We start from the raw sequence: 24,842 nt of genomic DNA on the forward strand, positions 1-24,842 counted from the left end.
ATGGCTGCCCCGAGCCAGCCCCACCAGGCCACCTACAATGCCATTGTCATTGGAGCCGGCATCCAGGGCTCCTTCGCCGCATACCACCTGGTCCAGCGCCACAGGGACACCCTCCTGCTGGAGCAGGTACCAGTGGCCCCAGCCCTGCCCTGTCCCTGTCCCACCATGTCCCCAGCCCCAACATGCCAGAGTGGGTGCCTGCAGACCTGGCTTCCCACAGACCTGGCTGCCCTCTGCCACGGCATGGCGCTGAGCCACTGCTGGCACCCCTGGTCCGCAGTGCCAGCACCCCCATGACCCCGGTGCCAGCACCCCCATGTCCCCAGTGCCAGCACCCCCATGTCCCCAGTGCCAGAACCCCCGTGTCCTGCCATTTCCCAGTGCTATGGTTGGCAGGGCAGGCTGCATCCCCAGGTGCTCGCTGTGGCACAGTGCCGGTGCACATCGGGCTGGTGGGGCTGGGGGGTGGGGGAGGCTGTGGTCACCCCCATATCCCCTCTGCCCTGCAGTTCCTCCTGCCCCACTCACGGGGCAGCTCGCATGGGCAGAGCCGCATCATCCGCAGTGCCTATCCCCGGGCACCCTACACCTGCATGATGCCTGACAGCTTCCGCCTCTGGCAGCAGCTGGAGGCTGAGGCCGGCACCAGCCTCTACAGGTGACGGGGAAGAGGATGCAGCCCCTGCCGGGCACCATCCCCTCTCCGCGGGGCTGGGCTGGGGGCTGCGGCTGATGCTCCATCAGGGTGCAGTGCTGGGCAGGATGAGGTCACCCCTGTCCCATGTAGCGGGGGAGGCAGTCACTGGCTCTGGGTAATTTATGGAGCTCTGTAAAGAAAGCACCATTAAGAAAATGAGCATCTAAACGATCCCCTGCTGCCGGGGTCAGGGCTGATGGTGCTTGCTGTATTTGAGGGGGTGAGTGTGATGTCGGCATCCAGACGCTCCCCGTGCATCACCCCATGCACCCTTGCCCGGCATCCCACCAGGGTGCAGCTCATCCCGAGCACCACCGATGCTGCCACGCCTCGGTTTCCCCCAGGGGCAAAGCAAGGGGTGGTTTGTGCGGGGAGGGGGTGAGAGAAGAGCTGATGTGGCTGCCGGGGCACAGGTGGACAGGGCTGGTGGTGCTGGGGCCAGTGGGCAACCCGGAGCTGGAGGGTTGCCGGCGCAGCCTGGGTGCCAACCAGGTCCTCGACGCCACGGTGCTGGCCCAGCGTTTCCCCAGCCTCCGGCTCCATGCTGGCGAGGTGGCCGTGTGGGACAGCACTGGCGGGGTGCTCTTCGCTGACCGGGCGCTGCGGGTGGTGCAGGTGGGTGCTGCCGAGGGGATGGGATGGGGGTCTCCGTCCCCGCAGCCGCCTCCCGTCACCATCCCCACCCAGGATGTCTTTTGCCGGCACGGGGGCACCCTGCGGGATGGGGAGAAGGTGCTGCGCATTGAACCCGGGGCTGTCCTCACCGTCACCACCACTGCCGGGGTTTACCGAGCTCCCCGGCTCATCATCACAGCCGGAGCCTGGACCGGTGCTCTCGTGGCACAACTGGGTCTCCGCCTGCCACTGCAGGTAAGGGTTGGTGGCACTGCGGGGCAGCCCGGCCATGGCCGGGGCTAATGCAGTGACCCCAGACCGTGCGCATCAACGTCTGCTACTGGAGGGAGAAAGAGCTGGGGACCCCCAGCCTCGGTAGAGCCAGTCCATGCTTCATGGCCCTGGGGCTGAGCCGAGCCCCTCACGGCATCTACGGGCTGCCTGCCCTCGAGTACCCAGGGCTGGTCAAGGTGAGCGGGGCACGGTGGCAGCGGGGGGCACCCTGCAGCCAGACCCCCCCCCCCGAGTGGCTGCTCCCCAGGTGTGCTACCACCATGGCAGCCCCGCTGATCCTGAGGAGCGGGACCAGACCTCCCTGGGTGCCCCCTGCCCTGACGTCACCCTCCTGAGCAGCTTCATCAGCAACTACCTGCCCGGGCTGGAGCCCTGGCCAGCCGTGGTGGAGACCTGCCTCTACACGGTGAGACCCCCTCCAGGAGCAGGACCCAGGCGTTTGGGGTCCCAGCCCCTCCCCCACTCCAAGGTGGACCTTTCCATCCCTTCCCCCTGCCCCGAGAGGACCCCCTGGCCCCGCACGCTCACAGCATGGCTCCCCCAGAACACCCCAGATGAAGACTTCATCCTGGACCGGCACCCCAAATTCAGCAACATCGTCATTGGGGCTGGCTTCTCAGGTAGGTGAGGACACCTAGCCCCCCCCCCCAGCACCCCAGAGTTGGCTGGGGTCATGGGGGTGGCTGTGCTCCCCACCCAGCCACCCTCTCCTCCCTGCAGGCCATGGGTTCAAGCTGGCGCCGGTGGTCGGGAAGCTGCTGTGCGAGCTGAGCCTGGGCGAGGAGCCGTCCCACAGCACGGCCCCCTTTGCCATTACCCGCTTCCCTAGTGTGCTCCAGGCTGCGCTGTAGGTGTGGGGCCCCAGCCGTACCCACACTGTATTGCGCTGGCCCACAGCTCTGTCCCTGCAGCCTGGTGTCCTTACATGTCAGCATGCTGGCATCCCTGCTTCCTCATGTCCCCATCTCCCTGTATCCTGATGTCTCCACCATCCCAGCACCCAGCATCCTGGCACCCCTCTGTCCCAGCAGCTGTCCATGTGTGCACCCCAGCACTCCTGTACCCCTGCACCCTGCATCCTGACAACCTAGCATTCCCACATCCCAGCACCCCTGCATCCCTGCATCCCCATACCCCAGCATGCTGGTACCCCTCCGTCCCCACATCCCCACATCCCAGCGTTCTGGTACCCCGCATGCCCACATCCCAGCACCCCTGCACCCCCATATCCCTGCATTCCCACATCCCAGCACCCCTGCATCCCCATATCCCTGCACCCTGACAGCCCAGCATCCCCACACCCCAGCATCCCTGTACTCCTGCATCCCGTCATCCCCCATGCCGTGCAGTGCCAAGCTGTCTCTGCCGAGTGCCTGCTCCCCGGAAACAAATTAAGGAGCTTTGTCAGCCTCATGAAGATGGAGCTGGAACAGCGCAGAGAGACACACTCGCTTAGGAGTCAAGTTAAATGTTTTAATGTTAAATGTGCCATTTTATTATCATTAGATCGCTCCCACTTAATGAAAGCGCATTAGCGCAGTGTGGCTTTATGGCAGCGAGTGCCAAGCTTGGCCCATTTGTTTCCAAGAGATGGTGGGGAAAGGGATCAAACGACCTGGTTTGCCAGGGTCCCAGGAGTGCAGGGCGTCCTGGGGGTGTCCCTGGGGTTGGGGGGGAGAGGGGCAGGGGGCAGCACCTGGCACGGGCTGCTGGGTGCTGGAGCCAAGGCCGAGTCGCGTGCTGCGCAGGCAGCCAGCAATGCACATCATCATCTCCTCCGTGTTAAATAATTAATGCCAGCAGGCAGAGGGCTCCCATCACCACTGCTCATCTGCATATTTATGAAGATTGATAGATGATTCAGTGCCTGCACCCACGAGGGCTGTCTCCCCCCTCCCCTCCCCATCACCCATGGGTGCAGTGGGCTTGGGGAAGGTGCCAGGCTCGGCCTCTCCGTGCAGCCCTGGATCCTTGCTGGGGCTGGATCTGTCCCGCCAGCCCCCACCACCATGCAAACATTCCCCAAAATGGGGTGACCCTCCCAGCATGCAGAGCAGGCGGCAGCTGGTGTCACCAGCCAGAAACGATGTTTATTTTCATACTGAAAGTAAAGGGGGGGGGGACACACACGCACACAGCTGGGCTAGTGCAAAACAACCAGGCAGGGGTGGGGGGCAGGGGGGGGTGACGACAACGTGAGGGGCATGCGGGACCCTGTCCCCACATCCCCTTCCCAGCTACAGGGCAGCTACTCCCCAGGGCCCAGCCAGTGAAAGACGTCTTTGGCTCAACTAAAAGGGGCTTAAGAGGATGCGGGGGTGCCTGGGGGTGGGGGCAGTTTAACTTATAAAATAAGGAGCCAGCAGGCACTGAGGAATAAACCCAGGGTGCCGGAGATGCCGGCTCTGCCGCCGAGGACAGAAGGGGGGGGTGGGAGAGCGGGGGCGGCATGGTGGCTGCAGCCAGCGAGCCGGCCGGGCTGCTCCCCCCGGGGCTAGGGCTGCGGGGCTGCTGCATGTCCACCCTTCCCCGGTGCAGAAGAAATACTGGCTGCCCGAGGCGGCCCCGCAAAGGAGCTGACTGTTTCTGGGGCAATGAGAAAGGAGGGGGGGGGCTAGGCGGGGGTCTCGGCGGCCCGGCTCTCTGCCTCGCTGGCGCTGGGGGAGCTACGGGAGGAGCGGCGCGTGCTTTCCTCGGTGTCCTGCTCCTCGTCCCATGTGTCGTAGGCGAAGGGGTGCCGGGAGCCTGGGAGGCTGTGCGGGAGAGAGCAGGGTTAGTGGAGGGACAGGGGGGCCCCCCATGCCCCAGCACATGCAGTGCTGCAGCAGGGCTCTGCTGCCAGGCACACCTCCCCTCTGGCTGCACCGGCAGCCGCGGCAAGCCGGCACGCTGGCAGCCAGCTGGATGGAGCCTCGATGGCCACCTTTTTTATTATTTCCGAGATATCTGGGGCATGCTCCACCGCAACTGACTCCTCGCTGGGCTGAGCCCCTGCTCTGCAGTGGGGCCAAGCTGAGCCTGCCCAGCAGCTGCAGCCCCCACAGGCACCCGGCACCACGTGCTCAGAAAAAGGCATGTGGCTGTGGATGCAAATGCTGGTGCTCGCAGGTGTCACCACTCAAGGGTCCTGATTGCACTGGAGCCCATGGCTGGGTGCTGGGGGTGCCTCCCCCCTCTGCCACTCTGTAATGCCTTCCCTGGCCCTGGGACAGGCAGCCTGGCAGGCAGCAGGCAGCCCAACTGTGATCATGTTTCTAAAAGGCTTTTTTCCCTCCTCCAGCCCCTCTCCTCTTCAAGTTGTTGGAAAGGATCGAACCTGCTCTAAAATCACTGTTGGCAAGCCCCAGCGCACCCTCTCCTCTGCCATTAAACAGGATGCAGGGCCCCAAAGCCCTGTTCACACCCTAATTCCCTGTCACAGCCACCCTACATGGCGCAGGGCAGCAGGATGCAGCTGCCCTGAGAAACACCTCCAAGCCCCAATCGCCCACCCTGGCTCCCCCTCGCAGGTGCTGCCTCCCCCACACTCACATACTGCAGTGGGTGCGTGTTAGTACCCGCCCTGCTCTTCCCTGCCACCTTTGGGACCCACTGTTGTCCCCGGGGTGGCGAAATCCCCGAGGCAAGTGGGGATGCTGTGCCGCCCGGCAAACCCTTAAATTTCCTGAAGGAATAAATTCAGCTACGTCCTGGCCAGTGGCCGGGCAGCCGGGAAGGGATTAGCGCATCCTGGTATCCCATGTGCCACAGCTGCTAATCCCAAACACGCTGCATCCTGGCAGCATAGGCAGCTGCTGGTCCCATCATGGCCACGCCGAGGATGCTCCCCGTGGCCGGAGATGTGTTGGGGATGCCGTGCAGCGCCCCAAAAGCAGGGCTGCCTGGCAGAGGTGGGCTCCATGCCTGGAGCCGGGCGAGGGTTAGGGTGAGCAGTTAGTGGCACACGGGGAAGTTCATGCTGCATGGCACACACCGCTCCCACCTCCTGCCTCAGTCGCTCTCGGGCCGGTACAGGTACTTCATCATCAGGCTGTCGACCTGCTTCTTCCACTGCTTCTCCTCCTTTTTGCCCCGGCCAGGGCGTCCCGGCTCCTCGCCCCCCAGCACCTGTGGGCCCTTCTTGATGCTGGAGGTGCTGCGGTAGGAGCTGGTGGAGCCAGAGGAAGAATCGGAGGAGGAATCGGAGGAGGAACCTGAGTCGGATGATGACTGCTGCTTCTTCTTCTTCTTGGATTTCTTCTTGGCCTTCTTGACTCGCTTCTTGGCACACTTTTTCTTCCACTTCTCTTCCTCGGAAGAGCCTGAGCTGCTGCGGTGCTGGCAGGCACGCCGGGAGAAGTCGAGGGCGGATGTGGAACGGCGGAGGCTGCCAGGGGGGCGGTTGACAGCACCCAGGGGGGCCGCACTCCGCATGCTCTGGCCGTCATCCCCTGAGTCGGCCTCGGGGGTGGAGCAGCCCCTGGCCCGTGGTGGGCGGTAGCTCAGCACCTCCTGGATGGCAGCTTCCAGGTCGGGGTCGAGGTAGGAGCGGTGCCCCACAGGCTGGGTGTCCCCGGGACCCCCCCCCTCGGAGGCGGCACTGCGGGGCCGGGGGGGCACAGAAAAGCTGCGCCCCAGGGGGGGCTGCCCACGGGACCCCTCATCTGCCTCTTCCAGGTGGCTGCGGGCCAGGGAGAGACGTGACTCGGGGCGACCCTCGGACCCCCCGCGTCGGCTCCGCAAGCTCCCGGGGCTGGAGGGGGCAAAGCTCAGCACCGAGCACCCCTCGTCCCTGTCCTCCAGCCCGCGCCAGGAGGCGGAGGAGGCCCGGCTCACCGGGGCAGAGGCAATGGAGGCTTTCTCGTCATCAGCAGCCGAGAGGGACCAGCGCTTGCCCAACCCTTGCCGCGCCCGGCCACTGGCATCAGCGAAGGCACGGGCGATGATGGCTGCCCGGTCCTCGGCCTCGCCACCCCGGGCCACCCTATGGGCAGCGTGCTCAGGGGAAGGCGGTCGCTCGCCAAGAGCGCTGAAGAGCGTCTGTTCATCCCCATGGCCACCTATGGAGTCCTTGAGGCCTGGCCGCTTCCTATAGCTGAGGCAGCTCAACACCGACACTGGCCGCTCCTCGCCCTCAGGACCATCTGGTGGGGCTGACCTGTGCCAGCAGCCCCACGGCCCCACGCATGCACCAGGGAGACAAGAGAGAGATGGAGATGAGCGGGTGAGGCGGGGGCAGCGTGCCGGTGAGGCAGCCTTGGTAATTTGCGTCAGCGGGAAATAGCATCATGGAAAAATGTCATGTAAATGGGGGAATTGTTCTAGCCCAGCACTTTGATTCCCCTTAAAAGTGTTGTGTTCAATTTATTTCATTGTCAGCTACCTGGAGCCACTGCATTTGATTCCTGACTTTAGAAAAGGTGGAATTATCTCCAATAACAAAATGTTTTACATCTGCACCACTGAATAAATGAAACCAATTAAGAAAAACCAGCTCAGATCTTTCCCCCCTGCTTGGCAGAGGCAGGGAGCCCCCCGGGACACCCAGAGCCCTGCTAGGAAATTGGGTTTGGATAAAAGCAATCTGCGCTCAGCAGGTGAGTGCCTTCCCCGGGGAGTGGGAGGGCGGCTGTGTGCCCCAGCCCCACATTGGCCCTGCACCAGGGGGGCACCCAGGCATGTCCTCCCCCTCTGCCAGTGCTGCCAGGGGCTGTATGGGCAGCCGGTGTTTGCCAAGAGGTGTGGGGAGGGATGTAGTGGAGCTGCAAACGAGGAGAGGATGGAGGGGGGATCCAGCCCCAGAGCAGGGGGATGATGCACAGGGCTGGAGCTCACCACTGCTGACAGATGCCCATGCACCTCCAGGGTGAGTCCCTGTGCCGTAGGTGCTGCGGGTGGAATGCATGTGTCCCCAGTGAAGACCAGAGCCACTCACCAGGATTAACCCTTCTCTGGCTGGCCACGCAAGCACTGGGCAGCAGCGCAGCACCCAGAATGCCACATCCCATGGGTGCCCACCCTACACCCCAGCCATCCCCCAGCACAGCCCACCCTGTCCTCTGCCCCCACCTCTGCGCCCAGCTCTGCACCTACCTGCTGCCCTTCAGGCTGCCATCATCCGAAAGTGCTTTGGAGGAGCCTTTGTTCTTAGAGAGCCAGGACTTCACCCCGTCCACACGCTCCTCCAACTCTGAGTCCCCGTCCGAGTCACCGTCACTGCCAGAGGAGCGGGTCGGGGTGGGAAAAAGCAAGAGGTGAGCATGGGGCGGTGAGATTTTGGGTGCTGGGGAGGCAAAATTGTGCTGGCGGGCGCCGAACCCCTCCAGCACTCACTGCTTGTGTATGCTGGTATGGGTGAAACCTCATTCTGTGGTCCTGCACCGTCTCCCAGGGCACAACCTGCATGCATACAGCTCAACCTGCATGCTAGGGGCTCCCCAAACCACAGCTGTGCCACGCACCCTCCAAACCCCCAAACCACTCCCCTGCCTGGCCAAGGGGCTCCTGCACCCTCTGCCCAACGTCCCCCCCTGCTACTGCACAGCTCCAGGGCTGGAAACATAAGACAGCAGGGCTGGCGTCAGAGCAGCAAGGGACAGCAGGCAGGGCACGGCTCCAGAAACACAGGAGAATTCCAGTTCTGGGGCTGGGAAGGAAATAAGTCCATTCATTTTATAGGCCACCGTCAAGTGCAAAATTACAGCGAGGAAGAGCGATGTTGATGGCCCTGGGTAAACAGGAGTTTAGCAGGCAGAACAGAAACGACTCCGGCAAGACGGGCGCAGGAGCACAGTGGGCAGATTTACAGCCCTGCCGTGCTGGAGAGCCCCTGATTTACATCCCAGCGTAAAAAAAAAGCCCTATCTGGCTTAAACCATCTAATTTATAACGGCCGTTCATAACCATATTGATTGCCTTTAGAAAGAATGTGCCGTATGCATTGCAAAATCCATTCCTCCATGTTAAAAGCATCCCTGCATAAATCTCCCTTAATACCTAACTGCTTACTGCTTTCATTAGGGTTATGGCAGTACCGGCGGGATCTATAAGGAAATCGAAGCGGCACGGCCCCCTCTCTCCCCACCCCACCACCGGCCAGCAAGAGGTGAGGGCTCCCACTGAGCCACTGCCAGGGAAGGGATGTATCATATGATCTTAAACGGCCGTTTTATCCACCCGGCTTTGGACTTATTCCCTGCCTGGGGATGGCAGCAGACAGCATGGGGGACAGGTTGGGATAGACCCTGTATATGAATCCTCCTCATTAAATTCAAAGCAATGAGCCACACTCCATCACGTGCATCTCCCTCCCCTGCAATACATCCAGGCAACACTTGGCTTGGAAAAAAAAAACAACAAAAAAAACACAGAACGACAACAAAAAAAACCCAAATGACCCCCGTAAACAAACTCTGGGGGCAGCTAAGGTTTTATAACGGGCGGAATTAAACTCCACGTCAAACGCAATTTATGTCCAGGCGATCGTGCCGTTAGTATAAGCAGGACCTGGGTCGTGGGGGAGTGACTGCAGTAGGGGATATTAATTGTGCATGGCAGTGGGGCTCCATCACCGCTCCACGCCGATACACTCATCATTAGCCATGGCACAGCATCACCCCCCACCCCAGCCCACGGGCTCATCCCCCATCCCCCCACATGGGATGCAGTTATGTGCTGTGTCATGCCACAGGTGCTGTTAGGGCATGCGGAGGTGGGCCAGCAGCATGCGGGGCCCCGGCCCATGGGGGTGAGGTGGGGGTTAGGGGAGGGAAGGAAGGAAAGAGGAGCTCCTCACAGTTTACTCTTTCTTTTCTGATACTTTGCCACCATGTCCTGCAAACTGGGATGGGTTCAGGGAGGTCAGAGAGGGGAGAAACACAACAAAAAGGAAATCAAATGAAAGGGAAAAAAAAGACCAAGTGGGTAGGGAACGAATGGGGGGCAAATTAAATGGTGGGGAAGGGTCAGGGGAGGGAGGTGTGGCTGCCCTGAACCCCTGGCATGGGGCTGCACCCGGCTGAATCCCAGCATCCTGGGCTGGATCCCAGCATCCCAGGTCGGTCTGGATCCCAGCGTCCTGGGCTGGATCCCAGCATCCCAGGTCGGTCTGGATCCCAGCGTCCTGGGCTGGGCTGGATCCCAGCATCCCAGACCTCCTGCCAGCCTGCACTGCCCAGGCTCCTGGGGCTCCCCAGGCTGTTTCCAGCCAGCCAGCACAACCCTGGCTGCATTTCAGGCACCTCTGCAAGTGGGTGAAGCTGCACAGGGGCTGCGGGTGGAGGGAGGAATGGATACACCAACCGATGCACATGTGCACAATGCATGGATGGACAGATGCACGGGTGCACGGACAAATGCACGTGTGCATGATGCATGGATGGGCAGATGCACATGTGCACGATGCATGGATGGACAGATGGCATCCTGCCAGGGCCAGGCAGAGCCAAGGGGTTCCCATGGCATTTTATAAGTGGCGAGGAGAAGCGGTGAGCCCCAGTGATGTGCCCTGCATAGGAGCCAGGCCCCGGCGCTCTCACCTGTTGATGAGGTCCTCATTGCTATCGCTCTCCATCTCATCCTCGATGGCCGCCTGCAGGTCCCCAATGCGCTTGAAGGCCAGCTTCAGGTCCGACTGCAGGCTCTGGTTGGCGGCTTCCAGGCTCTCCAGGTCCATCTCCTGCAGGGAAGAAGCGGGGTGAGCCAGGCACCCTGGGGAAATCCCGCTACCCCCCTGCCCCGACCGTCGCAGGTGCCTCACCAGCTCGTGCTTCTTGCGGCTGGCCTCTGCCTCCTTCTTGGCCAGCTCGCCCATCTCCTCCTTGACGTCGCGGAGCTGCCGCTGCAGCCGCTTGTTCTGCTCCTTTTCCCGATTCTCAGCGGCTGCACGCTGATCCCGCTCCTCCGTCAGCTTCTCCATGTTCTCCTTCAGCCGCGTGGCCAGGCTCTGCAGACCAGTGGGCGCAGGGTCACCCCAGATCCTCCCGTGGACCCCACACTCTGCAGCAATACCCAAGGGCTCACGCGAGGATGGATCCCATCCCCATGAATTTACACAAGGAGATGGAGGAGAAACCCTTGCCCCAGGGCCAGGGAAGGGGCAGAACAACCTGCGGGGGCTTTGTTGAATTGGAAAAATAGATTCAACCGTGTGTGAAGTAATTACAGCATGTAATGTAGGGAAAAAATAGCTCCCATTCTCTTCCAGCCACTGAGCCAGCCGCTGCATATTTATGGTCCTGGCAGAGCGAGTGGGGAAGGGAAATAACAGCTAGGAAAATATTAAGAGAGCTAAGCTGCTCCGCTCCCCCGGCAGAGCTGCAAAGACAGAATATAAAGCAGGCTGCGTTTAGCAGGGCTGGGAAAGTCTATAATTTCCCTAAGTCAGTGCAGGGAAATAGCAGCACTTTGCTGGGCTGGGTGGTGGATTATTGTTATCAGCGCTTGCAGGGAGCTTTCCCTGCGGGGCCGGGGCCAGGCTGCTGGCAGGGGAGGGCTCCGGTGTGGGGGGTCCCAGGGAGGGGATATTGGGGATGTGCTCAGTGGACCCCCTGGGCAGCTTTGCATCATGGTCCCATTGTATCCTAGTCCCAGATGGAGCAGAGACTGCCCAGCGCCTACCTCCAGGCGCTTGACTTGTGTCCGCTCAAACTCCAGTCTGGTCTCCAGCTCACGGATCTTGGCCTCTTGCCGGCTGACCAGTGACTTGTCCACCATGGACTGCTCCAGGAACTCCAGCTGACTCTGCAGGCCTTGCAGCTGTGGTGGCAGGCACAGCCTCAGCCTCAAGCACCACCTCCCTGGCCCCCTACCACACTCCCACTGGAGCGGAGCTGCTGGCCACGCTGCTCCCATCCCAATGGAGATCTCCCTGTGGGACTGCTCTGCACCCCCAGGGTGCAGGGGGCCCCCCCATAGAGTGGACAGCTGGTCTCTGGGTGCCCCCCAGCTCCACTCGCCATGCATGCCCGTGCACAATGTCAGTGCTCCCCACCTTCTCCTGCAGCTCCTGCTTCTCCTTGCTGACCTCCTCCAGCTGTGCCTGGAGGTCATTCATCTGTGCCAGGTCCCGGGACGCCTGCAGGACACACCGGGGCTGTCAGCGGGGACCCCACTGCGCCAGCTCTGAGGGGGGCGTTACCGGGGGGGCATGAGTGCCCCAGCTGTTGTTCCCCTCTCACCTGGGCCACAGCCGCCTTGTGCTTCTTCATCAGCTCGTTCATGTCCTCCTGGTCCTCCTCCAGCCGACTCTGCACCTCGTTCTTCTCCCGTTGCAGCCGGCTCAGCTGCTCCTCCAGCTGGGGGGAGCCGCCTGCGTCTCCCGCTGCACCCCGGGAGTGGGGCACCCACCCTCCAAAACCACCCCAAACAGTGCAGGGGTCACCCTGCCGGCATGTGCCATGCCAGTGGGGGTCTCCCCTTGGGTGCAGGTGGGGCATGGCCCCATCATGATGCTTCACATCCCAAAAACGCTTACCGCTGCCTTTGCCTTGGCGAGGTCATCAATCTGCAGGTGGAGGTCTTCAATCTCCACCTCCATCGACTTGCGGGCCTTGACGGCAGCTGCACAGGTGAACTCTGACTCCTCCAGCTGTGGGGACATGACTCAGCACCTGGCCAGGGGATGGGACCACCCTGCGTCCCTCAAGGGCTGCAGTTTTGGGGGGGTCTGGATGCACACCTGGTTCTTGAGCTGGGCTATCTCCCTCTTGCTGGGCGCGTTGTTCTTCAGGTGGTCCAGCATGATCTGCGCATCAGCCAGCAGTGCCTTCGTCCTCTTCAGGTCCCGGCGCAGGCGCTTCTCCGTCTCAAAGTCCCGCTGGTTGGCCTGCAGCAGGGGGGACTGTGCCAGGGTACTGTGCTGGCAGGGCACCCACTCCACCACGGCCACCTTGGAGTCCCTGAAGCAAGGGATGTGCCCGGCTGCCCTGCACCCTACCTGCTCACTGACAGCAGATAACTTGCTCTCCAGCTCCCGTTTCTCTCTCAGCACCTTCTGTTTGTCCTCGTACTCCTCCTCCAGCTGCACCTCCATCTGCTTCAGCTGAGGACAGCAACGGCAGCCCAGTCAGGGTGGCAAGAAGGGGCCGGGCACCCCTGCTCACGTGTGCCAACATACTGGGGATGCTGGCTGACCCCACTGGCTGGGTATTTGCGCAACCAGAAGCTCAAAGCCCAGCGCACACCGGCCAGGGCAGCAGAGGGACCAGTCAGACCTGCTGGGCCAGTGGAGCTGAGCTGCGGCCGTGTGGGAGCTGGTTGCTGCGTGACAGTGCCCAGTCAGCAGCTCCTGGCAGCTGGCCGGGGCACAGGGACACATCCTGTCCCCACCTGGGCAGAGGGGCTGCAGCCAAGCCCTACCTTCTTTTGGCACGACTGCCGAATCTCTTCCACCTCCTCATCACGGCTCTCCACCTCCTTGGCATGGGTCTGCCGCAGCCGCTCCATCTCCATCTCCAGCCGTAGCTTGGCCTGAAAAATCGGGGCGGAACACGGTCAGAGTCAATGGGACATGGGAAACCGCCCCCCCTGCCACTCCTCAGGCACTGCTCACCCGGAAAACCCCTTGGTCTGAGGCTGGCTGGGCTGCCCGCCCCATGGTGACCTGCCAGGCCATAGCACAGAGGGCCAGGAGCCGTGTCGGTAGCAGCGGTGCCTGGCTCGATGCCGGGCTGAGGGTGACTGCCTCCACTTCCCAGGCAAGCCCGGCCCAGGTAATAACAGCCCTGCGCGAAACCACCCCACCCAGAAACCTTGCCCCTCCCTGCCTGTCCTGGTTTCAGCTGGGATAGAGTTAATTCTCTTCTTAGTAGCTGGTATAGTGCTGTGTTTTGGATTTAGGATAAGAATCACGTTGACAACACACTGATGTTTTAGTTGTTGCTAAGTATCGTTTACACTAGTCAAGGACTTTTCAGCTTCCCATACTCTGCCAGGTGCACAAGAAGCTGGGAAGAAGCACAGCCAGGACAGCCGACCCAGACTGGCCAAAGGGCTATTCCATACCGTATGACGTCATGCTCAGTATAGAAACTGGGGGGGAGTTGGCTGGGGGGCAGCGATCGCTGCTCGGGGATGGGCTGGGCATCGGTCAGTGGGTGGTGAGTAATTGCATTGTGCATCACTTGCTTTGTATATTCTTTTATTATTATTATTATTATTATTATTATTATTATTATTATTATTATCTCTTCCTCTGCTGTCCCTCAACCCGTGGGTTTTACTTTTTTTTTCTGATTCTCTCCCCCATCCCACCGTGGGGCAGGGGGGGTGCGAGCAAGCGGCTGTGTGGTGCTTAGTTGACGACTGGGGTTAAACCACGACACTGCCATACCTGCTCCAGCATCTGAATTGTCCCAGCCTGCTCGTCCAGTTCCTCCTCTTGGTCTTTGACCTTCGCCTCCAGGTCCCGCAGCTGCTTCTTCACCTTGGCCAGGGATGCCTCGTCCTTTGACTCCTGGGAGGAGATGTCCTGCAGCTCGGCCTCCAGCACCTCCACCTTCTGCATCAGCCCCGCAATGTCTGAGTCCTTGTCCTGCCAGAGAGGAGGTCACCATGAGCCAAGGGTGTCCACTGACTGGGGTCTGGGGAAGGGACTGGGGTCTGCTCACCTCCAGCAGCTGTTTGAGGCCGAAGACCTCAGCCACCAGCACGTCCTTCTCGCGGCTCAGCTTCTCCCGCTGCAGCCTCTCCCGCTGCGCCTCCTCGTGCGCCTGTGAGAGCTCGCTGTCAAACCTGCATGGGGAGAGTGGGGTGGGCGCTCAGTGCCCCGTGATGGGCACCGGGGAGGGGTCCCCAGCCCCGTGTCACCAGCCCCGCACCGAGCATCCCCATCCCATGGCAGCAGGCACCAGGAAGAACGGCATGCCGCTGGGCATTCATTGGAAACATACTGTTGATGAGCCTTTAATCGCCAGCATAGTGGCATGGAGTCACTTGGAGAAACTCCTCACGTCTTCACTCAGTGGCTCATGGAGAGTGCAGCCCCCGCAGCGCAGACCCCATCAGCCACCCCACGGGGCCGGTGCGAGCCATGGCTGCTAATGGTGGGGGCATGGCTATGCAGTGGCAGTCAGGGACACTGTGACCTCCAAGCAGGACATGGAAGGGCCATGACACATGGGGGGTCTCCAACAGAGATGGAGCTGGCTCCCCCAACCACAGCCCAGTGCCACGGTTCCACGTGGGATGGCACCAGTCCCATCCCCAGAGGGGACACTAGCCCCCAGTAGGGGAGTGCTCAGTACAGCCTGGAGCCAGGCAGCACTGGGGCAGCCTCTCTCAGTGCCCCTGGGATGGGATCAGCCAGGTTTTCTCTGAAATTGCTGTCTCTGGGGCTTGGAAAACAACCTCGTGCTTGAGTTTGTGACCTGCGTTAAACACCTTGGCAGCTAATCCTCATCTTTCCTCACGCTGGGTAATAAACAGCTGCATTAGCACAGACTCCAATCCACGGAAATTGAAATTAATTAGATTGGATTCTCTTGCTGTATTTATGTGTGTGATCATTACCATAATGAGATGAAAGCGTCCCTGCTGCTTAATAACGTTAGCAAACTTTGGGGCTGGGAGAGGGGACGGGATGAGATTGAGCGCCAAGCAGAGCTGCGGGGTACGAGCAGCCTCCACCATGGGCCACAGCCCCACACGGGGGGATAGCTTGGCTCTGAGCCCCCCAAAAGGGCATCGGGGTCCCCCCCCACAATGAATACATCTGACCCAGGCAACCCCTTCCCACCAGAGATGCCTCAGCCAAGCGGGAGCTGGTGAAGTGCCCAAATCCCTGCTAAAATGGTAATGCTGCTTTGCAAGAGGCTCGCCGTGCAGCAAGGATGCCATCCCTGCTGCGTCCCCCCCACCGCCAGCATGCGGTCCCAACCTCCGCTGCTTCTTCTCCAGGTCATGGTTGCGTCCTTGCTGGCCCTCGAGGTGCAGCTTGGTGTCCTGCAGCTCTGCGGCCAGGCGCTGACACTTCTTCTTCAGCTGCTGCAGTGCCCGCTGGCTCTCCTCACTGTCTGCCTGCAGGTCCATCAGCTGTGGGCAGGAGCAGGCAGGGCAGTCAGGGCTCTGGGAAGCCACCACGTCCCCACTGCCCTGGCCACGTGCTCCCTCAGCTCTGAGCAGGCAGGGGCTGCCCATCCCCTGCCCATCCCCATGCTGGGGAGACTGGGGGGCTCCCTGGGGCTGAGCCCCACTCACTCGCCGCTCCAGCTGCCTCTTGCTCTGCTGTTCCACCTCCAGCTTGTCCTCCAGCTCCTGCTGCAGCCGTTTCTTGGTGAAGTCGATCTCTCGCACTGCCCGCTCATATTTCAGCCGCCATTCGCCACCTGCGCAGGGAAATGGGGTCATCGAGGCGCTGCGTGGGGTGGTACAGGGCCCCACGGGTGGGCAATGCCTCCGTGGAGAAGAGGGCATGGTGCTGTGACCACGGGGCACCCAGGGTGTGCTGGCAGAAGGCACCGAAGGCAGGATGGTACCTGAATCATCATCATCAAGCTCTCCGTTGAGCTCGGCCGCCCGGATGAGCCGAGCCTCCATCACCTCCATCTCCATCGACTCCATCTGCTTCTTCAGAGCATCATACTTGGCCTGGGAGGGGACACAGCCATGGTGAGCACTGGGAGGGGGCTGGGAGACACTGCAAGGCCGGGGAGAGGCGCGTGTACCTGCAGGTCCTTCATCTCCTTCTCGGCCCGCAGCCTCTCGGCCGTCTCAGCGTCCAGCAGCTGGGAGGCCGACTCGCCAGTGTTTCGCTCGTCCGTCAGCTCTGACGTTAGTTCGGTGATCTGGGGTGGGGGGGGAGCCAGACCGTGGGCCGGGGCAGGCGCTGGGGCAGGCCAGCACAGCATTGCACCCCCTCCCGGTGCCGGCAAGAACCTACCCTGCTCTCCAGGCGGTCGCTGTTGAGCCGGAGCTCGTTACGCTCCTTCTCCACCTTCTCGAGTTTGCTCTTCAGCTGCTGGATCTCTTCCTGCAACAGAGCAGGCGGTGAGGGAGGGGGAAGACGCAAGGGGAAGAGCTTGGCAGGCAGGAGCCTGGCAGGTCTCTACACACCTCCCAGTCCCCCCCCAGCACTGGGTGGGCAGGGTGGGGGCTCCCCAGGGCGGGGGTCCTTCTCCCTTGCCAAGGGCTGGGCAGGGACTTTCCCCAACTGGCTCTGTCGCTGTACTGACTCCAACCCCATAAATGGTGTTGAAATGCCAGGCAGCCCCGGCAAAGCTGGTGCGGGGTCCTCGCACCCCCCAGGAGAAGGGTGGGAGTAAACCCACCCACCAGCAGCTCGCTGAAGGGTTTGGGTGCACCCAGCTACCGTGGGGAGGGAGGGGGCCCACCCGCCAGCACCAGGGAGGCGTGCCCGGCTGCCAGCTTCATGTACATCTTTCTCTCCCCTCCTCTGGACTCAGCACAGGCTGGGGGAAGACACAAGGGGGCCCAGGTGCCCCCACTCCAGGCACCCATCCTCGGCGGGTCAGGGTGAAAGCTGAGCCAGGCAGCAGCTCCATGCCAGGCGGGCTCCGTGGGGGCACGAGTGTCTGGTTGCCAGCGCAGCATGGAGCCCCCGCATATGCCTCTCGGCACACAGTTTCATTTCCATTCTCCACGCCTTGTAATTGGGCTCATGCAACAGCCGGCTCTCGGGATGCTAATGACATGCCGATTCGCAAATTAGGGAGCAATTCGAGCCTGGCACTAGTGGGGCCGGTCTTGCATCCCACCCTTCCCTGGGGTCCTGCATCCCACCCGACCGCAGGGCCCTGCCTGGGATCAACGCTCCCCTGAGGCCACCCTGCCCGATCCAGCATATCCCGGCACAGAGATACCCACGTCTTTGCCGCGGATCTGGTCCTCCGTGAGCTGCACCTCGATGAGGGGCCGCACGGTGGTGAAGAGCTTCCACCAGGGCCAGTCCTTCACCCCCTTGTTCTTCTTGATGTTCTTCTGCACGCACCGGATGGCCAAATCCTGGATCTGCACAGGGTACAGTGTCAGCACGGGGTGCTGCCAGTGGGTCAAAGTGAAGCGGGCGGGCACTCAGCACCCCTGCCAGCACCCCAGCACACTCCCCTTCATTAGCATTTGGGCTAATTGCGCCTGGCTTATCTACTGTTTGATTCCCTGCAGCCCCTCAAAAGGCCAATCTTGGAGAAGGCAAGGCACTGCTGAGATGCCTATTTTATGCCCTCCTTTAATAATAAAAGTAGGAGCTGATACGCCGCTTCATCCTGCTGCGGTGATGCCCAGCACCCTCCCTGCCGGTTCCCCTGCTTCCCCCCGGCCCCCCACGGCTGGGCGGGCACTGGGGGGGGGGGGGGGGGAGGCGGGAGGAGGAGGTGCTGGCCCAGGCAGCGGCAGAAAGGCTGCGCTGCCCATTTTAGGCGAAATTGTGCGGAGGAGCGGGGAGGGGAGAGCTGCTGGGACGAACCTTCCTCTTCTTGAACTGCTGCCGTGCCAGGAAGCCCCTGCAAGCCGCCTGGAAGAGGGTGATGTTCCTGCTGGTCTGTGCATCCCGCTGCTCCTCCAGCCTGGCCAGCGACCCAGCCCGGAAAAACACCTGTGGGAGAGGAGCAGGGTGAGATCCCGACAGGTGCCAACATGTGACACCCTCCCACCGCACTGGCTGGTGGGAATGCGGCTCTCCCCTCTGCAGCCACTGGTCCTGTCCTGCCGTGGGGGTTTTATTCCCCAGGCACAAGGAATGCCGTAGGTCAGAGCAAACAGTGCCGCCCTTGTGCTGCCCCACCATGCTGTGTCAAGCCATGCCACCCACCCCTGCCTGCGCCACCGCTGGCACCTGCAGCCAGTGACGGGCATCATACCCGGCTCAAGCCCATGTGGTAGCTGCTCTTCTCCAGGTCCAGCGACTCCAGTAGCTCCTCCACTGCCTGCGGGGAGGGAGAGGTGTTAGGGCTGGGCTGGTGGCATCCCAGAGTGCAGGGGGCTCCCCGGGTGCAGGGGACCCCAGACTGCAGCACTGGCCCCAGCATGGGGCATGTACCCGCTTCTCGTCCACCACGATGTAGTTGCGCCCGTGCTTCTTTGTCAGGTGCGGAGCCAGGACATCAAAGCGCCGCCTGAACTCCGCAAACACCATGTGGTCAGGGTATCCTGGGGGGAGCAAGGGAGAGCGGGGCTGTGGGGGCAGTCAGGATGCCCCGGGGATGGCTGGGGACAGCCCCGCATGCCCTGACTTGCTGCGGCCCATCTCTTTGGAGAGCTGATGGGGTCACCCCACGTGGCACAAGCTCCCCATGGGGCCAGGCACAGCCAGAGAACCCTGACCCTCCCCAGGAGGTTTTTCTTGGCTGTGTCCTCCAGCAATTTTGGCTGGGATCTGGGGAGAAAGTGGCCAGATCCCGCCTTGGGGGGAGCGCAGGGACACGTGTCGCCTGTGCAAGCAAACAGGCCCTGCTCCGGCTCAGTTCTGAGCCGCAGCCGACTTCTGCATCAGGCTCACAGTGCTGAGCCTCCACATCTTAATTAACAATGGGGTATTGACGGGGATGCTGACCCCGGCACAGCCAGTTAGCTGCGACCATCGATCCAGGAGGTGTGCAGGTGGCATCGATTTCCGATCGTGGCAGGAAGGGTCCGGCCTCCAGGCAATAAAACCTCAGCTGGGTGGCCGGCCACGTGTATCAATAAATGCTTTGCTGAACACAACCCGGAGTCCCTCGCCCCAGCGGGACAGGGGCCAGCTGCCAGCAGGAGAGCTGCCAGGAGCCAGCGGCACCAGCAGAGACACCCAATTAAGGCCATGCCTGTCCCTGGCGCAGATAACGGCTCCATGGGGGAGGGGGGATGGCTGGCAGCCATGGGGCTGGAGCAAGGCCATGTGCCAAAGGGGTTCCCCAGGGTGGCTTTGGCTCCCGAAGGAGAAGACGCAGCTGGGACCCCAATGGCATCCATCCCCACAGTGGGATGCACACCGCAGCCCTGGCATCCCCCAGCCCTGGGTGCCAGGGGTGCCAGCGGCGCAGCTCACCTTGGCGGTACATGCGGAGGGCATCAAGCAGGCGGGAGCCACGGAGCTGGGCACGCAGGAGAGGCACGTCCAGCTGCATGAGCCCCGCCTCGCAGTGCTCCGCCGGCAGCTCCAGCTCGCTGCCGCTCACCCGTCGGCATGGCAGAGCCCGCGGGTCCCCGCCACCCCCCGTCGCCTTGGGCAGGAAGCAGTGCACGAAGTGGAGCTTGGACTTCTTGATGCTGTCGATGAGGGCGTCCTGCAGGCATGGGAGAGCAGGTTGAGCAGTGACAAGCAGCAGTGCCCCAAGCTGGACCCAGGGACCCCCTCACTCACCACTTGCAGCTTGATTTGGATGCAGAGGGACTTCTTCTTGACGGCAGCCACGCCGGTGGTGAAGGTCTTACGCATGCTGGTGGCTCGGCGTAGGGCCAGCTGGGAGCCCCCCTCCAGCCCTGCCACTGAGCCTGACAGCACTAGCGCTGACCCGCCACGGCCAGCAAACAGGCTGCTGATGACCTTCCTGCGGAGCATGGAGAGGATGTCACCCCTCAAAATCACCTCTCCCCCCTGCCTGCCCCACTCTACCCCAGGACCCCACTCACTTCTGTGACTCCTGCAGCAGGATGGAGGCGTTTTGGGAGGCTGGGTTGTACTTGACGTGATTGAGCCAGCCCGTGGCATCGTACTCCACCCAGTTGGTCCCTGAGCTGTGACCCAGGAGGAAGTGTCGGGGCTTGTCACTGGGGAGCAGTGGGTTGTGCCCTGTGGGGAGACACGGCACCAATGGGCACGGGACCAGCGCTTCACCGATGCATCGCCCCGTGGTGCCAGCCCCCCCCGACCTTTCTTACTCCCTTCCTGGGGGCCGTAGTAGGAGAAGAGCCGCTCCAGCAAGGTTTCCTCATTGCCGCCAGGTTGCAGTGCCTCCTCCTCCAGCAGCCACAGCAGCCCCCGTGCCTCATCTGTGCGGGCCAGCGACCGGACCTGCGGGCAACACTGCACTTGCACCCAGCCCAGCACCCTGGTGTCCCCCAGGGCAGGGATGGGAGGACACAGGGGACCCAGGCCACCCGGGGAGCATGCAACCTCAGCTGCTGTCAGCAGCAAGGCAAAACAGCACCACACAAGAGGGCCCCTGCTTAATGGAGACCCAGCAGGGAGAGTCAGTACGTAATACTCTGGGCAGCGAGATGCTCACTGGGGTGGAAAACACTGTGCTCAGGCACCCATGGGATGAAACCCAGTGCACAGCTGGCACTGGCAGTCCCCCTTGGTCTCTGCAGCCTCCTCCAGCAGGGAATGGAGCACCCCAGGGACTGATGCACCCTGGGGACCTAGGCACCCGGAGGACCAGAGCATCTCAGGGATGAGAGCATCCCGGGGATCAGAGCACCTCAAAGACTGGAGCACCCTGGGGATCTCCCAAGGGCTCCTCACTCTCCTGCCCACAGCACAGGCAGCTCCTAGGGTGGTGAGGGACACCATACTGGGGGATGCAGCAGGGATGCCGGCTGCACACACGCTCACAGCCGCACTTTTATGGCCAAGCATTCGGGACAGCCCCCCCGCTTCCCCTAACTAATGACCGCCAAAGGGCCAGGAAGGCTGTGATGCGGCCATGAAGAAGCGTGGCGGGTGCTTACCAGTGCCTGGTGTGAGGGCTGGTCTATAGCGGCTACAGAGCCAGAGGAGCCAGGCTCGACATCGGCCAGGGCAAGCTCTATGTTCTCCTGGTGAGAGGGGACAGAGGCATGGTTAGTGCCCATGCAGCAGGGGAGCAGCGATAGGGACTGGCAGCTAGTCAGGCCATTGGTCTCAGTGGGGTCTAGGCAGGAGGCAGGGCTTTCCCAGTGTCCCACCATCCCACTGCGCCAGCACGGCACAGGGCAATGCCAGGTGCTGAGGGGGGACCAGGACACATGGAGGGGTCACCCTGGGCTGTTGGTGCCAAGAGGGAGCAGCAGCAGTGATCTTCCCCACCACCACCACCCACAGCCACCCCATCACCTCCCAGCCGGGCATGTTTGCAGGCAAAGCTGCCTGGCTGGAGCCAGAGCTGCTGACAAAGGCACTGCTGGCGGTGGGAGCCCTGGGGAAACCCCTGCTGCACTGAGCATCGTGTCAGGGCTGCTTCAGTTGGACCCAGTCCAGAGCAACTGTGGGGTAAGAAACTAGGGGGACATCGTAGGAGATGCTCATGCAGAGAGGGTAGGGGAGGGCAGGAGAGGAGGAGGTGAGGGCAGCCCTGTTACCTCCTTGTAGCGCTCCAGCTCGCGGGTGAAGGTGCGCTGGTGGAAAAGGAGCTGCAGGCGCTCCTGGGCGTAGTTGTGGCAGAGCTCCTCGAAGGTGGCCCCCCGGCTCTGCCCTGCCAGCTCGGGGTTTTGCGCCCCGGGGGTGTCCACCACTGTCACCGAGCACACTGAGTGCTGGCTCGACTTCAGCGCCCTGTGGGGGACAAAGGGACACAGTGGGGTGAGCAGGCGCTGCTGGGTGCCCCTGGCTCTCCCACCGGCCCCTCAGCACGTACCTGTTGAGGAGGGAGATGAGGAGGGTGAAGAGCTCCGAGTACAAGCTGGCCGCCATGCCCTCCAGGCACTCCAGCGCCGTCAGCTTGGGACCTGGCCAAGGCAACCCTGAGCGTCCCCAGCCCAGCATCCCCTGGGGCCACCCGCTGTCCCCACTGTCCCTCACCCTACCTGTGCCACCGTCGCCCAGGGGGGACTCGTCAGGGCCCTGCCGGAAGGAGGTGGATCGCTGCAGGGTGCCCTTGGGCTGGTGCTTGAAGATGGAGGACGAGAGCTCCTCCAGGCTGCAGCCCAGAAGGTAGGCGGCTTTCTGAGCCCACTCGTGCCGTGCGAACTGCTTCCTCCCGGCTGGAGGGTGGAGAAGGGGGCTCAGTGCCGGCCAGGGCATCTCCCCAAATGGGGGGCATTTCCAGCCAGACCTGGGACCATCTCAGGATCCCCCAGAGTAGCCTGGGGATGCTGCGCACAGTGGGAGCACGTGCTCGGTGCTGGAGGGCCGGGAAGTGTTTTGGGGTCTGATTAGAGGAGACATGGGGTGAATGGCTTCATGCCTCTGCAGGGCTGACAGAGCCACGCCATGGGGTGGGGAGGGGGGATCGCCCCTCACCACTGCTGCCCGGGGACCCCTAGGGCCTGTAATGGTACGGGGCTCTGAGCTGCCCCAGCACAGGGACACGTCCCTGCTTGGCCACATGCGCTGAGCAGCCCTGCTGCGATGCAGCAGGACAGACCGCGGCTGCTGGACACAAGCACACGGATGCTGGGGGAGGGTAGGGGAGGTGGGAGCAGGTTAATGGTGACATGCAAGGACATGACAGCAGGAAGGCGGTGGCACGTGGTAGGGGGAAGCCAGAGATGTGCGGAGACCAAGACTTTTACCTTCATCGGCGTCTGCATTGCAAAAGGGCAGCATGCACCATGCGAACAGAGACAGGGATTAGAAACAACGGCACGCGACAGCGCAGACACGCGGCACGGGGACACCCTCCTGCCAAAACACGCCATGTGCAGCCACCACCACACCACGCACATGCCAAGCCTGGTCTCCCCCCAGGCATCGCTGCAGTGAGACACTAAGCCAGCATGGGGGCCCTTCCCCTGTGAGCCCTGGCCACATTGTGGGCACTGGTGGGGAGCAGCTCAGTTCTGCCCCAGAGCATGGGGAGCTGCTGTCGGATCCAGCCTGGTACAAGTGTCAAGGGGCCAAGGAAACGGGAGGTGGTGTGGCTGAGCTGGCTTTGAGCATCCCCAGTGTCCACGAGATGCAGGGAAGGCGCCAGGAGCAGCACAGAGCTGGGGCTAGGATGCTCACCCTGAGCAAGATGTGGGGATGCTCCACCAGAGCAGGATCTGGGGTTCCCCTCCAGCAGGCCCCCATGAAGAGGCTCCTGAGCTGCCCAAGCATCACGCTGTAGTGGCTGCAGCAGGGCCCTGCTGCCCTCTAGCGCCTCGAAGCACCCCGTGGGCCAACACTGCACCTGGCTGCACCCCCGAGACCCCTCCAGTCTCTCCCTTCCCATCCCTGACTCATCTTTTCCCCCCGGGCTGCAAATTCCCTTAGTGCAGCCACCAGCTCCAGGTGCCCATTTGCGGTGTGCCATGCCTGAGCCCTCCCGCCAGCATGCAGCACCACGGGGGCTTCCAGCACCATGGGGGGAAGGCAAAAGCCCCAGGGGGAGAAGAGCAGCCCCATGAAGCCGAATTCACCACCCCCATGGACGGAGAGTGAAGCTGGTGCCTGTCAGAGCAAGCTCTGCAGCCCATGGTGGGCTCTCGGTGCCGGGGCAGCCCTGGCCCACACCACCAATGGTGCCAAGAGGACCAGGTGGGAGGATCCTGACAGGCAGCAGGCAAATTTGGGGCTGCCAGCACCCAGTCAGGGACGAGGGTTGGTCCTGGCACACCAGCAGTATCCCAAGCCCCCATTTCAGCCCCAAAACCAGCAACGCGCGGCACCACCCGGAGCAGAACCCCCCGCGGCTCTGATTACCGGCTCTGTCTGCCAGCAGCTCTGTGGGGAGGACAGGGGGAGAGATGTTACACTGGGGATGGGGGACACACGCACCCCCCTGACTCCCTCAGCCCCAGCCAGGCCTTTGGTCCCCCAAGTTGGCAGGGGCCAGCCCAGGGTCTGGGGGTGTTCGATTCCCACCAGTCAGTGGGACTACCCTGACCAAGGGGGCAAAGGCGGGTGCCCCCGAGCACTCACGGTGGCAGGGCACTGTTCCTCAGCTGACACAGCCCCAGACACCTCCCCCAGGGCTCGGCCACACTGGGCGGGGCCATTTGCAAGGTGCCAGCGATCACTCTGGGACCCCATGTAGCCATCAGCCGAAGTCTTGGCTCATTAATGCCTCCCGGCCCTGAGCAGCTCGTTACCTTTCGTGGCCCCGGCAGCCCCCAGATGATAAATGGCCCCCAGGATGAGCCATAAGGCTTTCTGCTCATCACCAGAGATGCCCATCACCTTCATGGCAGCCTGGAGCTTGTTGAACTGCTGCGTCGCCTTCTGCTTTTCCTCTGGCTGCAGAAAGCAATGGAAGCCGTCAGTGTGGGAGCTTGGCTCTGCCTCCCCCTGCACCTGAATGGGCCAGGGAACCTCATCCCCCTCCGCAGCCCCATAGCAGCAACCTTGGAGAGGGGCACAATGCCGAAGACGTTGTTCTCTGCCAGGTGGTTGAAGTGAAGCTCAGTCCTGCAGGGATAAACACCGAGATTGGCCTCACATGGGAGGCTCCCGAGACCCCACCCCGGGCCAGAGGCCGTGCCC

General features: G+C 62.3%; 2 protein-coding genes across 18 annotated transcripts in view; one reads left to right on the forward strand and one right to left on the reverse strand.

Moving 5' to 3' along the window:
* PIPOX (pipecolic acid and sarcosine oxidase) lies at positions 1-2,457 on the forward strand (the record flags this gene model as incomplete). The annotated part of the gene is made up of 8 exons (XM_082328679.1): positions 1-126; positions 510-658; positions 1,111-1,312; positions 1,385-1,567; positions 1,630-1,782; positions 1,854-2,012; positions 2,151-2,226; positions 2,327-2,457. 8 exons carry the CDS (start codon positions 1-3, stop codon positions 2,455-2,457), a joined length of 1,179 nt encoding a protein of 392 aa, XP_082184805.1.
* Positions 2,458-3,422: 965 nt separating this feature from the next.
* MYO18A (myosin XVIIIA) overlaps positions 3,423-24,842 on the reverse strand; it is a 39,159-nt gene continuing 17,739 nt past the window's right edge. For 8 of the 17 annotated variants that reach the window (XM_082327965.1, XM_082327978.1, XM_082327975.1 and 5 more), the window contains 35 exons: positions 24,704-24,767; positions 24,452-24,596; positions 22,952-22,963; positions 22,244-22,420; positions 22,075-22,165; positions 21,800-21,992; positions 21,191-21,277; positions 20,390-20,531; positions 20,150-20,309; positions 19,881-20,067; positions 19,566-19,803; positions 18,579-18,688; positions 18,400-18,465; positions 18,006-18,134; positions 17,408-17,551; positions 16,464-16,553; positions 16,249-16,368; positions 16,060-16,171; positions 15,782-15,909; positions 15,462-15,616; positions 14,194-14,317; positions 13,917-14,117; positions 12,944-13,054; positions 12,522-12,626; positions 12,264-12,410; positions 12,060-12,173; positions 11,764-11,880; positions 11,577-11,660; positions 11,204-11,341; positions 10,344-10,529; positions 10,123-10,262; positions 9,381-9,425; positions 7,679-7,801; positions 5,589-6,743; positions 4,225-4,359 (listed from right to left, as the gene is read on the reverse strand). In XM_082327965.1, the coding sequence (XP_082184091.1) occupies positions 5,597-6,743; positions 7,679-7,801; positions 9,381-9,425; positions 10,123-10,262; positions 10,344-10,529; positions 11,204-11,341; positions 11,577-11,660; positions 11,764-11,880; positions 12,060-12,173; positions 12,264-12,410; positions 12,522-12,626; positions 12,944-13,054; positions 13,917-14,117; positions 14,194-14,317; positions 15,462-15,616; positions 15,782-15,909; positions 16,060-16,171; positions 16,249-16,368; positions 16,464-16,553; positions 17,408-17,551; positions 18,006-18,134; positions 18,400-18,465; positions 18,579-18,688; positions 19,566-19,803; positions 19,881-20,067; positions 20,150-20,309; positions 20,390-20,531; positions 21,191-21,277; positions 21,800-21,992; positions 22,075-22,165; positions 22,244-22,420; positions 22,952-22,963; positions 24,452-24,596; positions 24,704-24,767 (5,332 nt within the window). In that variant the 3' untranslated portion in view covers positions 4,225-4,359; positions 5,589-5,596. Of the gene's footprint in view, positions 4,360-5,588; positions 6,744-7,678; positions 7,802-9,380; positions 9,426-10,122; positions 10,263-10,343; positions 10,530-11,203; positions 11,342-11,576; positions 11,661-11,763; positions 11,881-12,059; positions 12,174-12,263; positions 12,411-12,521; positions 12,627-12,943; positions 13,055-13,916; positions 14,118-14,193; positions 14,318-15,461; positions 15,617-15,781; positions 15,910-16,059; positions 16,172-16,248; positions 16,369-16,463; positions 16,554-17,407; positions 17,552-18,005; positions 18,135-18,399; positions 18,466-18,578; positions 18,689-19,565; positions 19,804-19,880; positions 20,068-20,149; positions 20,310-20,389; positions 20,532-21,190; positions 21,278-21,799; positions 21,993-22,074; positions 22,166-22,243; positions 22,421-22,951; positions 22,964-24,451; positions 24,597-24,703; positions 24,768-24,842 lie in introns of all 17 variants that reach the window. The other 9 variants (XM_082327966.1, XM_082327964.1, XM_082327974.1 and 6 more) reach the window with 4 other exon arrangements.

Source organism: Platalea leucorodia (genome assembly GCF_965183815.1).
Source record: "Platalea leucorodia genome assembly, chromosome: 16".
Lineage (NCBI taxonomy): Eukaryota > Metazoa > Chordata > Aves > Pelecaniformes > Threskiornithidae > Platalea > Platalea leucorodia.